The sequence below is a fragment of the Epinephelus moara genome, chromosome 19 (genome assembly GCF_006386435.1).
Source record: "Epinephelus moara isolate mb chromosome 19, YSFRI_EMoa_1.0, whole genome shotgun sequence".
NCBI lineage: Eukaryota > Metazoa > Chordata > Actinopteri > Perciformes > Serranidae > Epinephelus > Epinephelus moara.
In genome coordinates, this window is record NC_065524.1 from 37,032,844 (window position 1) to 37,047,299 (window position 14,456).

General features: G+C 41.4%; 1 protein-coding gene across 1 annotated transcript in view; it reads right to left on the bottom strand.

The window, feature by feature from the left end:
• The window catches only part of atrnl1a (attractin-like 1a), a 428,607-nt gene that overhangs the window by 326,163 nt on the left and 87,988 nt on the right, over positions 1-14,456 (bottom strand). The window contains exons 11-12 of the mRNA XM_050071268.1: positions 3,600-3,684; positions 2,264-2,475 (exon numbers count right to left, since the gene is read on the bottom strand). Of these exons, the coding sequence (XP_049927225.1) occupies positions 2,264-2,475; positions 3,600-3,684 (297 nt within the window). The remainder of the gene's footprint in view (positions 1-2,263; positions 2,476-3,599; positions 3,685-14,456) is intronic.

Here is a 14,456-nt window from a genome sequence, read left to right on the forward strand (position 1 = left end):
GACATACCTATTGTCACTGTAGTGAACTGATGTTGTTGCTCTGTTTGTATTTGCTGCTATATGACTCTGTCTTGGCCTGACAGGTCTCATTTGCAGGAGGTTTTAATCTCAATGTGACTTCCTAGTTAAGTAAAGGTTATATAAGGTAGATAGTTTCACTCTGGATTCATTTGAAGCATCTGCACTTCATTATCTTACAGTGATCCTGTGACCACTGTGATGGTAATGATATAAAATGAATGTAAAGCTTAGATGATTTGTGGCAAACAGACTTACACATGAATAAACACCAGTGTGGTCCTTTAAAGCAGTCAATCCATTATGTCCTATATTTAAAACTGACAGTACCACCAAGAGCGTGATTGCTTTTAATTTAAACCTGCAGTGAGCCGCCTGAAGCAGAATACCTGGGAAAGCTACAGCATCTAAATCTGGCAGAGACAGATGGGGGGAGGGGAAGGAGGGTTTGGACTGAACCTAATTATTTCAAAATGAGGTAATTGTTGCAGCATTGACCTTCTGTTCCCATAATTACGGCATGTAAACAAACTTCAGAAGCCAGACCCTTCAGAATAATTATTATTCTCATGAAAAAAGTGGTCTTTGGGGAGCAACACTTATGATGGATTTTGCTGTACATTTCAGGGAGAAGATGTTGACATGACAGGGTAAATATGTCTGGACAAAAAAGGCAAAAAGGTCCAGTGTGTCAGATTGACAGGGATAGGCTGGCAGAAATAGAATATAACATAATAAGTATGTTTTCTTTAGTGTATAATCCACTGAAAATAGGATTCATAGTGTTTTCATTTTCTTAGAATCAGTCGTTTATATCTACATAGGGAGCAGGTCCATGTCCACGGAGATCGCCATATTTCGACAGTAGCCCAGAACGGACAAACATTCACGTTTTTACTTCAGCTATCGAAGTTAGCCGCCCCTCTGCGACAAGAGCATCAGAAAACACTGATTTATTAATGTGCAACTGTTTTATTCAGTGTTTAACTGGTTTAAATCCCCAGGTCTGTATGTTTTGGAGAGGAAGAGACCTCTGTGGATAATTCAGCTCAGCTAAAAACCTCCTGAACGTCTGGATCTTAAGTCATCAGAGACAAATGTGAGCACATGTATCCGCCTGAGACCCTGTGTCCTCATATGACGACATCTCATTTTGGGTTTACTTAGTCTCTATATACAGACTGTACATTCAGTGAATGTAGAGTCTGTAGGCAAATCCCGGAGATCTTGCCTGAAGAGCTCTGGTTTCCGGTGCTAGGCTGTTTGTAGTCCGCGTGATATTGACCAATCACATTTGAGCCGGCTGCAGTTGTTGCCAGGTTAAACGGCCCGTGCGGTGAACTAACGAGGCGGAACATAATTGGCGTCACTGCAAACTCTGAATCAATTGCAATGGTTCAGCATATTTATTTATATATAAACGGAAGTCGGAAATGGAAATTCACCTCCTCCGCCCAAATCAAACCGGAATGCCAAAAAATACAGCCGATGGGTTCTGAGAATGGGGTTTACTTGACCTGATACTTCATTTTACTATCTTAGACCTGCTATTCTCGTTCGTGGACACTTTTTGTGCCATCTAGTGGTCGTAAGAGCATAATACGCTAACCTGTGTAAAAGCAAGATGGCAGCCATCTCTGCCAAGTCAGTCCCAACACAAAAGTGGACAAAGTCCAAAACTTGATCACATTTTAAGGTTCAAACTTCTTTATGTATGATTAATAATGTTTGTAGTTTGATACGGCAACAAGATTGACCAATTTTAGCAACGGTGACTAGCTAAGATACTTTTAATTAGGAAGTACTCGTTTGAGGACTTTTGGATTTCATTATCGTCTCGTTGGAGGACATTGGGACTTAATTATTGTAAAAAATGTTTAGTTTTTTATACTCATCAGTATAAAAATAGCTAAGAGAAATTAAAAATTAATTTTAATGGTTTAAATCAGAGTGTCCATTTCTTTTGGAGAGGAAGAGACCCCTGTGGATATTTTGGCTTGCTCCGATATTCTCAGCATGTTGGCCGATTCCAGTAGTTCATATAAAGCCAATATTGGCTGATACTGATGACATGCCGATATTATCGTGCATCCCTAGTAAAAACCTCCAGAGCAATGAACACTCTTAGGAATCCTCACCACTATCTCACCTATCCTCTCTGTTAGATGCCACAAAATCCACCTAAATCTTACACATTGTTCCTTTAGAGAATCAGCTGTGCAGACAGGACCTCAGTGTAACTTACCAGGTCGTGCAGGGCAAAAAGGAGCAGGAAAAATGTTCTCGGCTGCTTTCGGCTCCCAGGGGACACATCCACTTTTGACCCAATGGCAGCGAACGCCTGGTCCAGCAGCAGCACAGGAAGCTGGGGTAGAAAAGGCCTGGCAGGACGGAGGGGTGTAGGCCAACACGTCGTTCAGAAGGAGGCCCGAAAAACCTCCAAAGATGTACATGGAGCTGCAGGAGAGATGGAGAGAATTACAAGGAATCACAACAGACACCTGTACTGTAGCTATGGACGGAAGCAACAAAGCAAAAGATACAACGAGTCTTCAAGAGACAAGGAATGACTGCAGTGATGAAGACAGATGAAGAGGTGTTGAGATCCTTTCAAAGACAGAGCTGAACTTTATGAAGGAATCGAGAATCGTTGGTCTCAACTGGGCTTTACTCTTTGATTCGAAGGATCCGACATTCATCAGAGGTGCTTATCAAAAAATTTAATTCAAGAAACCTTATTGACGTTGGATCATCTGCAGTCAAAAAAACAACTGCAGCAAACAGTCAAAAACAGTCTCACAGAAGTTCTAGGCCGACAATCCAGCGATTCAAAACCCACATTACAATTCTTGTAGAAACCACAGCACCAGTATGGAAGAATATTATTGACCAACTTTTCTGTGTGAATGAAGCCAGCAAAATACAGTGAAACACTCAAATATGGGAGAGGTAGAAATAGAGCCCTCGACATGAGAGAGAAATATATAGAGCATATATGCACTGTATCCATACATAGAAGGTATAAAGAAAGTTACTGAGAAAGTAAAGCGAGAGAAACATCCCCGTACAGATAGGAGGTGATGTGGCAGAGACGCAGCCCAAGTTTCTACACCGAGAGCTTCAGAGACGTCAGCAGAGGAAGAAGTGACAAGAGAAGTGTAAGCTGAAACTAAATATAACATTGGGATGAAGAGATCAATCCATAAACAATCGACACAACAAAACCGCAACCTGTGAAAGGGAAAAGCAGGGAGGAACATCAACCGAGACTCTCAGTGCTTCCAAAACTTAGAGGACACGGCGGGAAGACATCAAGGAAATGTAAAAAATATGCAGGAATAATGCACAGTGAATTGTTTTATTTGCATATATATAATTGAGTAGTTTAGTGGATTATGTAGCAGATTTACACAGATTTAAACATCAGCGATGGCAGGTACACTCTGCTGAAGTGTTCTTATGCAAAGCAATAAATCTCTGGCAAATTCAGACATGTAGTGTACCAGATATTTTACAGAGATGAGTGATGATTAAAAAAGGAATTTGCAGATGGAGTTTGGGAGAATAAGGACGGAGCTCACCCGTTGCTAACTACGGCAGAATGTCCGAAGCGGTTGGTGTCCCGGTGCAGCCCTGGTCTGGGGAGGACAGTCCACTCGTCACATGCTGGAGAGAAGCACATACACAGACACAAGTGGCTTAAATACAATATATTCACGTCAGTGTGACTGAAATGAGAAACTGCTAAAGCTCAAGTCAAGAAGAAACAACCAGACAGAGGACTGTGCGCAGCGTCTCTGACCACTGCAAGATGCTTTTATTGAACACCTATTTATTCTGTAAGCAGTCCCGTCCAGGTCCTTCATCCATTCCAAAGGATATAACTTTTTTAGGATGTCTAGATCTTTGATAACATCTGACTCCACCTCATGGACGTATGAAGAGACCTGGATACAGCATCAGCAGCAGGGCGCTGTTCACTCCTATGACAGTTGCTCAGTGGCGCTTGAAGCCAAAATCATTCTACGTCCACGGTAGAAAATTACCCAGATGACTAGCACCACTTCAGAACAGGCACACAAGAGACTTACTGAGTTCAGTTGAGCAGCCAACTTTCGCCAGCCAAGCAACTGACTTCTGGTTGAGCGCTCTGCTAACTTGAATAAAATTATTTAATCTTGCAGGTCTTTTAGACTTTCCAAATGTTATCGGACTTTATGCTTATACCTTGATAGTGGAACTAGTGATTTCTGGGGGGTAGTGACACTGAAGACGTCTCTTTCCCAATGTAGGTCTATGGAAAAGTCTTTTTTTGATCCCAATGGCATCGCATGACAGACCCCAGAAATGCAGTACCACTGTTTGGCTACTACGAAAACTAGCTTCAAAGCCTACCACACTACCCGCTCAACCTAAATGCACAGATTTATTTGATGGGATGTCTATGAGCCAATCAAAGTGTTCCACATCATCTAAAGTGGACTGCAGTAAAGCCACACCCCCTTTTTCAACAAGCGTGGTTGACTATGAGGCCAGGAAGAAAAGCTTGGTACATTTTGATCTATTGAATATATTGTTAGAGTGCAAAATCTGTGTTTCACCTGTGTTTAAAGTACACACGAGATGTTATATTACTTATACATGTCGAAAAAATCACATAAAGATCTATAACTTTTACTCAGGATTTTTTCAAAGGTTTTTTTTTAAATATCCGTCTATTGAAATGAATGGGGGATCTGAAAGTCAACTGAAAATAAATAGAGATATACAGTTTAAACACGGAAATACAGTACTGATTTGATTCTCTAATGATACAATCAGCTTTTAATACATCTTATTTTATTTATGTTGACAGAGTATTCATCTCAGGTTGTTTTAAACGCACTGTTTTCTTGAGATACTTCATAAATTAAGGATATTTTAAGTAGTGATGACAAATACAATAGGAAATATATATGCTGTGTGTTGCAAAGCATCACTTTATTTTCTGATAGGAGTTCAATTTTCATGGAAAATAATAAACTCATGGGTTTTTTTTGTTGAAAAAAAAAAGTCAGTTGAGACCATTTCTTGTCGTTCTTTACCACTAGGTGGTGTCTGCGTTAAGATTCTTCATCCATTGGAATGGACAGAAAAAATAACACAATAAAGTATTCTTTTACTTTTTGCGACTGATTCATGAGTGCATTAAGAGTAGAAATCCACCATTACAATATTTTTTTGTGTGTGTGTTCGTTTGGAACATAATTGGGTTCTAAACTGGCGGTATATACGGTTAGTTTAGAAAATAAAATTAAATTAAGTTATGATAAGAAGTATATTTGCTGTGTGCTGGCATTGAATTCTAACGCTCTATCGTTTTAAATATTGTAAAATTCCCTAGAATTGGAAAAAAAATGGTCTTGGCCTAAACGATGCTATTTGATATTATTTTGTCTTATTTTGGCGCAGTTGTACGTCTCATATTGAGTGACACATCATTTCTCAATCTCTCTTATATTTTTGGAATAAGGAGCAGATATGTTGTTGCTTGTGAGGAGAAAGAACTGAGCAGGGTGACCCACAATTCAACCCCCTCCCTTCATTTCATCCCAAGGAATAAGAACTCATTATACTAACCTTTTCACATTAAATTACGGTGCTACAGAGAAGATAGGGACAATAATCTGGGAGATGACTTCATAAAACACTTCACACCACCAAATATCATCATAAAGTTCCCCTCTCTCTGTCTGGTTATCATTGAAGCTATCAGTTCCGTGTATTTTACTATTTGGGTTTTACAACTCTCTGATGTTTTAATGACCCCGACGTGCTCCCATTATATTCATATGGAAATGACTGTGAGTGTGTGTGAGTCTGCGGTGAGTTAGTGTAAATGTGCCATTTAGCCAGATGAGCCTTCCCTGAATGTAAATGCCGCGCCGGTAGAGTCGGGGACTCGGGGACGCCAGGTTGCTAACGACCTCGTTAAGCGGTGTGCTAATTGGGAGCGCTTGTTTAAGAGCGAGGGATGCGGCAGAGGACACGGTCAGAGGATGGGAAGAGGTGGGGGGGTCGTTCTAATCAGCACCAAGAGCAATGAGCTCATCACCAGCAGGGGTTAAAGGTCAGTCGTATTAACATACCAACTAGGGTGACGCTGATACAATCAAGCGGAGCTGAGACCTGAGCGTGTGTTCCTTCTATAATGACATGTTTATTCTTTGTTGTTGTTAAAGACATTGTAGATACCTTCCATATTCTCGTGAGAACTGTTAAAGGAATAGTTTTATATTTTGAAACTCAGTTCACCTCGTCACATGTTCACATTTGGTCATGGACTTTCCACGTCCACATACAACGTCCAAGGTACCCTGGGTGTGTTGGTTGTTGACGTTCTGGGACGCCGTGTGAACTTCAGCCTGTTACATGCATTGTCTGTTTTCAAAATACACTTCTGTTTTCACAGGAAATGTACAGTTTGCATACAGTCTCTTTCAAAATAAAAGCACTACGTCGATACAACATCACAAATTGATACCTTTTTTCCTTCAACAACAAACCACTACTCATATATCTGCTGCCTTAACTTCCATTGTTGTCCTGCCATGCTTCCCCCTGACGCCACTGGATGCTGTTAAACAATAACCGGCCGCTGATCATGCCCGCGCCAAAGGACGGCTTTTTTCATTGGTGTCTGATACCAAAGTTACTGAACACCCGCTGGCTGTCAATGACTTTGGAGTGAGACGTCACACAGGGTCCACACTCTACCGAACTCTATGGGTAATACCCTCCTATGATCACAAGCACGGATTTACCCACTGATATTTGCATAAATGTAACTGGCATGTCAGGACTTGCCTAGCTGAATACATGCAGACCCAACAGTATTAGGGGTGGGCGATTCCACATAATTTGGTTTCCCCCTGTTTGAGTCCTTATGTCCATCTCGGCTAACAGGCTGTTGGCTGAACTGTAGCGTCATATTTAGTTGTTACTAAACTTTCCATATCACTCTCTTTTAAAGAAACTGCCTTGATTCTTGGTGTCACAGATTCAAAAAGTGCTGGAAGCATTCCTCAGAGATTTTGGTCCATATTGACATGATGACATCACACAGTTGATCCATGATGAGAATCTCCCGTTCCAGCACATCCCAAAGGTGCTCTATTGGACTGAGATCTGGTGACTGTGGAGGCCATTGGAGTACAGTGAACTCATTGTCATGTTTGAGATGATGTGAGCTTTGTGACATGGTGCGTTATCCTGCTGGAAGTAGCCATCAGAAGATGGGTACACTGTGGTCATAAAGGGATGGACACGGTCAGCAACAATACTCAGGTAGGCTGTGGTGTTTAAACCATGCTCAGTTGGTACTAAGAAAATCTCCCCCACACCATTACACCACCAGCAGCAGCCTGAAGCGTTGATACAAGGCAGGATGGATCCATGCTTCCATCTGAATGTGGTTTTTCCAATCTTCTATTGTCCAGTTTTGGTGAGAAAACCCGTGTGAATTGTAGCCTCAGTTTCCTGTTGTTAGCTGACAGGAGTGGCACCTGGTGTGGTCTTCTGCTGCTGTAGCCCATCTGCTTCAAGGTTGGACAAGGTGTTGTTGCTTCAGAGATGGTCTTCTGCACACCTTGGTTGGAACCAGTGCTTATTTGACTTCCTGTTGCCTTTCTATCATCTTGAACCAGTCTGGCCATTCTCCTCTGACCTCTGGCATCAACAAGGCATTTTGGCTCACTGGATATTTTCTCTTTTTGGGACCATCCTCTGTAAACCCTAGAGATGGTTGTGCTGAAAATCCTCAGCAGTTTCTGAAATACTCCAACAACCATGCTACGTTCAAAGTCACTTAAATCACCTTCCTTCCCCATTCTGATGCTCTGTTTGAACTTCAGCAGCTCGTCTTCATCATGTCTACATGACTAAATATATCAAGTTGCTGCCACAAAACTGGCTGAATGGCTATTAGCAAAAACAAGCAGTCTAACAGATGTACGTAATAAAGTGGCTGGTGAGTGTAAGTCCAATGCCAATGATCAGCGCCAACTGAGGACGCTTAATTCGATTTTTGAAGGTTTACATTTCTAGCACACACCAGAGCGTGCTGCCTGAGAGACATGGCTCAGGGAGCAAAACTTTCTATGCTTAAAAGTCAGAAGTAAATCTTTTAGTTTTTCATTCATAGAACAAAATGTTCTGAACACAACCTGGCATCAGAAGCTGAGCGCTGTAACAATAACAAATGTTAGATGGTATAAAAAGGTTGTAAAGTTGATAGGTAAGAGGCTAAAGCTCCTGCCGAACAATATGCGAGACAGCTGCTGCGGTTATTAACATTTGACATTTTCGAGTCAGTCTGGAGATTTAAATCTGTGATACCCTTGTGGAATCTATTTCTACATCTTGCATTAACACTGCTGTTTTGTCAGCTCTACTTTCATTCAACCTGCGAGGCCCTGTATCAAAGTCTCACCTCTGCTTAGGTGTGCTGCTGTGTGACAATTAAATTCCATCTGAAGCACATGGTGTGTGAAATATGTTTCACCTCCGGCACTTGACACACGTTAAAATAAGTTTCAATAGAGCTGGGAAGTCAAAGAACTGTGGCCTGTTCCTTGAAAACAGTCCCAGTTGTCTTATCTGTGGAGGTAAGGCAGCTCACTGTTGATCCTCTATAGAGTTTGATTTTTATTATTTTCACAGTAAACAAACTAACACACTGTTAAAGGTCCAGTGTGTAAGATTTCAGGGGCATTTCGTGGCAGATATCGAGGAGGATTGTGGCTTGTAATAGCTGAAACTTCTCCCTATTAGAATTCTTTCAGCGTTCATTGCTCAGGAGGCTTTCACCGGGAGCTGAATTATCTACAGAGGTGTCTTCCTCACTAAGACAACTGGACCAGTAGTTTCACGTTGTGAATTCTGTGTTTCTCCAACATTCTTGTCATTAAAGTGCAGCTAATTTTGTGGCCGAAGGGAAAACACAGGTGGCCCTATCCAATGCCAGTGTTTGGTTTGTCCATTCTGGGCTACTGTAGGAACATGGCTATGCAACATAGCAATCACCATAGATGAGGACCTTCTCTGTATGTACATATAAACGACTCATTCTAAGGTAACAGAAACACAACAATTCTTATATTTAGGTGATTATACACTAAAGAAAACATACTTATTGATATACTTATTGTATATTTCATTTCTTCCAGTAATGAAGGTGTTTTCCTTCTTTAATCTAATCTGAAGAGGTTTGTCTGGTTAAATAAGGGATAAATTCATATTTACGTATACAGGTATACAGCTAGATAGATTGATAAATTATCCCTGGGCACTGCACTCATATTGGTGAGTTCTGCTGCACTCATTCTCGGAACCCATCGGCTGTATTCGGCGTCTGACTTCCGGCAGACGGCAATACAGACCCCTGATTTTTTGGGATTACGGTTTGATTTGGGCGGAGGAGGTGAATTTCTGTTTCCGACTTTCTTTTATATAAAAGTAAATATGCTGAACCATTGCGATGGATTCAGAGTTTGCAGTGACGCCAATTATGTTCCGCCTCGTTAGTCACCGCACGGACCGTTTAACCTGGCAACAACTGCAACTGGCTCAAACGTGACTGGTCAATATCACGCGGACTACAAACAGCCTACAACCGGAAACCTTCTTCTTCTTCTGGAGGCAAGATCTCCAGGGTTTGCCTACAGACTCTACATTCACTAAATGTAGAGTTTGTATATAGAGACTATGCTGCACTAGACTTCTGCTCAGTGGCAAAACTAAGCGCCAACACTGGGAATAGTGATGGGCAGAAAGTAAAGGTGTGGAGCACAGACTGTATACAATAATGGATGTAGCTACCCTGACCTCAACCACTGGTTTGTGGACTCTGTTTTGAGTCTCAAGTTCAGCATTTTGGCCATCGCCATCTTGGTTTTTCAAAGCCAGAAGTGACCAAATTTGGACTATAGACTGTTTGTAAAATGCCCCGTTGCGGTTATTCTGTAACAGCAACTGGCAGGTGGAAACACTGTGGGACAACAACTAAAGTTAAGACAGCAGGAGTCCAAGTAGGGCAGGTGGGAAGGGTGGTGGATGGGTCCAACAACCACCTACTTTCATCCAGGAGGCCGGTGTCTGCATCCCGTAAGATTGTAAAGCCAAACCCTGTTCTTTTGTCCTAAACCTTGCCACATGCGTGTGTTGGCTAAACATAACCTCCCTCAAAATTTATTTGAAAACTGGATGCACTCTCATGTGTATCCTCTGTTGTTTCAGTGCATTTACAGATGGCTTGACCTCAAGAGAGTTTAGTGACAGTGTCAGTGTTCAGCTTCTGATTTGTTCATGTGGATCGAAAGCTTTGTTGAAAGTTTGAAAAGCCCCCCACGCCTGACCTCACACCTCCACCCACAGCTTTAAACTTTTATATCTTAACAAAAAAAAAAAAAAAAAAAAGGATAACAGTGTCACTGACTTTTGATCTCATCTCCTGGCCGCACTGGGCACACACATCCTAACAACCACCCTGAGATTAAAGCTGCCAAATTGTCCAAAGAACTGCAGGCTCGACAGATACTTATCAGCCACAACACACACACACATATATACAGGGACACACACATCAACGCAGATTTTAATTTCCTCTCAGGATATGAGAAAATCTGTGTTAATAATGCATGGTGGGACAGAGAGAGAAATCATGAGACCAGATCGAAGCAGGCAGGCGGGCTGGGCTGATTGACAGTTTGATCTGATCTGCACTAATGGAGGACTTGATGGAGAAGGGCGGGCGGAGGAAGAGGAGGAGGAGGAGGAGGAGGAGGAGGAGGAGGAGGAGGAGGAGGTTTGAGCGGCAGCCACTGTTTGCTCCGCCAATATATCACAGCTCCCAACATCTTCCAAACAAGCTCCCAGCTTGCCCTGGGCTTTTCAGTGGGCTGTGCCATGTGTGTGTGTGTGCCATGTGTGTGTGTGTGTGTGTGTCAGGTGTGTGTGTTTGCGTGCAGCAGACAGTGTGTGGGTGTGTGCCTGTGGTGTGTCAAGTTGGAGAGGACTGCGTTTTTAATCAGAGTTCATTTTCCCCCCAAATCTAATTAGAAGTGTGAGGGTGGCAGGGTTGAGGGGAGGATAGGGGAGTGGGGGAGGAGGAGGGAGAGCTGGAGGGTGAGAGGGAGAATTAAATCCAAATGAAAAGTGCCTTCCGTGTCGACCTGAATCTAATGTGTGGCAGCAGAAGAGCAGGAGAAGCTAATAACGCTGCGTCGCCCCTCCAAGGTTAGTGCGCCAAAACAAAAACAAATTAGTGCTCGAAACCTCTCCGCTCGCTGTGAGCGCGGAGGCAGGGAGAAACAGAGGAGCAAATAAAGACCAAACAAGGGATGGAGGGAAGTGACTTCTACAGGTGGAACTAATTAATTATCTCCTGGAGAGATGGGAGAGGAGAGGAGAGGAGAGGAGAGGAGAGGAGAGGAGAGGAGAGGAGAGGAGAGGAGATGAAGTCTTTACATTCTACAAGCAAGTTGTTATTTTGAGGAACATGAAATTACGCTTTATTTCAGGGGGACCTTCATTTCTTTTAAATTTTCTACAATAATAATTCTCTTGAAAGAAACTGTACTTCTTGGAAATGGCTAGAGGAGATGTATACAATTGGTACTGCAGGTACGTACCTGTAATTAATATTTTTAATTAGATTATTTTTAAGAACTTAAGAAGGGATATGTGCGCTTCAACTTCAACAAAGTTTCCACTCTGAACACTACATAGAAGTTTAAATTCAACATTTGTGAAGTGAAAATATCAGGGTTATTCAAAGTGTTGCAGTTAATTCCCATGTGGACATTAGCAGCTGCTCATAAACTGCAATAGAAACAGTCGTCTGTGTCTACACTGGTGCTTACTGTGATGTCATTTCTTGGAGTATGTACACATGCTTCATATCCCTAAAATCAGTACGGACACGCTTTTCCATCAGATTTTACAAAAAAAAAAACATACTGATCCCAAAGCTTTCTAAATGTAGAAACATAAACAAAATATTTCCTATCACCTGCTAAGTTATATCAGCTATGTTCATCATTTAGTTTTTGAGATTTGCTCATATTTATGAGCAGAGTACAAAGGCGTTGTGATGGATTCATCATGCAGTGAAGTCATACCGAGTGTACAATGTGATGACACAGAAGACAGACACTTAAGCTTTCTGCTGCAAAAGGGAAAATTCCAGGATAATAGCAGCAAAATACTGTGTTTGCACTGCACATAAGGTAAAGCAACATATAGTCAAGACATGATGACAGGGAAGACAAAGCTTTAGCTATCTGATGCTATAAGAATGAATACTCTGGCTATGGTGGTTCTTATTTCAGATCTATTTAAACAGAACCATGCAAACATTTTTGTAATTTAATACTGAAATATGTTAAATGTCTGTAGAGCAAACTGCACACGTGAAGAATTCCTCATTTTCCATTATAATTATTACCATATTGCAAAACTCTTTCCAGGAAAGGTTAACAGTAAGTTACAAACTACTGTTTTTGGGATACTGGAATTTCTAACTTGGATACAATACTTCAAAAAATATGCTAATATAGATATTCCATACTATTTTTGATAGCAACTGTAATCAAGGAGATTAAATAATTTTTCTTAACAAGGCTAAAATATGACCATAACGACCTTTCTTCTCTTGGTTAGTATCAGAGAACAGCAGAATGACTGTAGTCACTGACACTGAAAATAAGAAGGTGCATACCAGTGTATCGATACTGCAAAAAACAAGTACTGAAACCATTTCACATATCCAGAAGTGATATGTATTGACCCGACTATTCCCATTAGGATCCATTATTATATATGTAAAATACTGCAAGTGATTAGAAATTATCTGTAAGATAAAGCATTACCTTTTTTTTTTTTTCTCAAATTTGTCGTTGGGTTCTGAATCATGTAATTATTGTCTTAAAACTGGCCCTTTTTAAGTGAAAGCAACAGAAAGTAAAGAGTTAACTGTCAGAAAGCAAAATATAACAACAGTTTGACAATGGATAAAGTTGACAAATGTAACTTTGACAAGTGAGAATTTAACAGACTTATCTAAAGTTAGCAGAGGATGAGGAGAAAGCAGCTACGGAGGAAGTGTAGCAAAGTAAAAAAAGAGAGGGGAACTGGAAGACTCATCTCCTATCGGCTCAGGTTTAAACTGTTTCTGAAGCTCATCATAACCTTCAGTGTGTTTAACCGTCGCCCCACTGGCTCAGCAGATGAGTTAAACTCTACATAAACCCTCTGTGGGTTACAGGGAATTGTTTCGCAGAACCACAGTAAGAAAAGTGTGCCATGAAAAGTCACACTACAGACTGGTCTGCTAATAATGCAGCTAATATACTGCTGAAAGTAAAAAAAGAAAGTGCTGTGAATGTAACACTGACTGCCAGATGGTCAACACACATCAGCAGCACTGTGGCAGGAACATGGCTGCCACAGAGACTGAGGTGATTGCGTCGGATCGTTAAATGATGTCACCCTGCTGATGAGGGTGTCAGGATGGGGGATACTTGTGTGTCACTCCAGAGTGTAGTTACCAACTAGAACTACTGCCTTGTGGTTGTACGCCTCCACAAACCTTTAAAGCATTAACAGTTTACATCCATGTCTGTTAAAACACTGATGCTTCACACACAGAAGATCTAACCAATCAGCACAGTTTCAAGATTAGAGTCACCAATTCAGTATCTGACCAAATGTCTCCCCTTCTGTTCCTGAGATATGACGCTGACTAATGGCCAGAAAAGAGTTTTATGCAGAACATTATGATGTCACAGTGAAGGTGACCTTTTACTTGTTGGATATAAAATATCACTTCATCATCATATCCCATTCCATATTTGTGTGAAATTTTGTCATAATTAGAGGATGAATTCTTGAGTTACTGCCAAAAACATGTTTGGGGAGGTCACAGTGACCTTGACCACCAAATTCTAATCAGTTCATTCTTGAGTCCAAGTGGACGTTTTAAGAATAAGAATAAGAATAACTTTATTCATCCCCAAGGGGAAATTCAATTATCTGTCAGCTCATCTATTATATGTCAAAGAATTATAAAGCCTGTTGGCTGTTGGTATATAGGATCTTCTGTATCTCTCTGTCCTGCATCGAAGAGAGAGGAGCCGTCCACCACAGTTTTTTTGGGTCCATCAAGGTGTTGTGGAGTGGATGATCTGGGTTGTTCATGATGGCCTCAAACATCTTCAGTGTGCATCTCTCCACCACCTCCTCCAGTGTGTCCAACCTGACTGCAATCACAGAGCCAGCTCTTTTGACTAGGTTGTCCAGCCGCCTTGCATCTTTGTGTCTGATGCTTCCTCCCCAGCAGACTGCAGCATGAAACAACACACTGGCCACCACAGACTGATAAAACATCTACAGCATCTAAC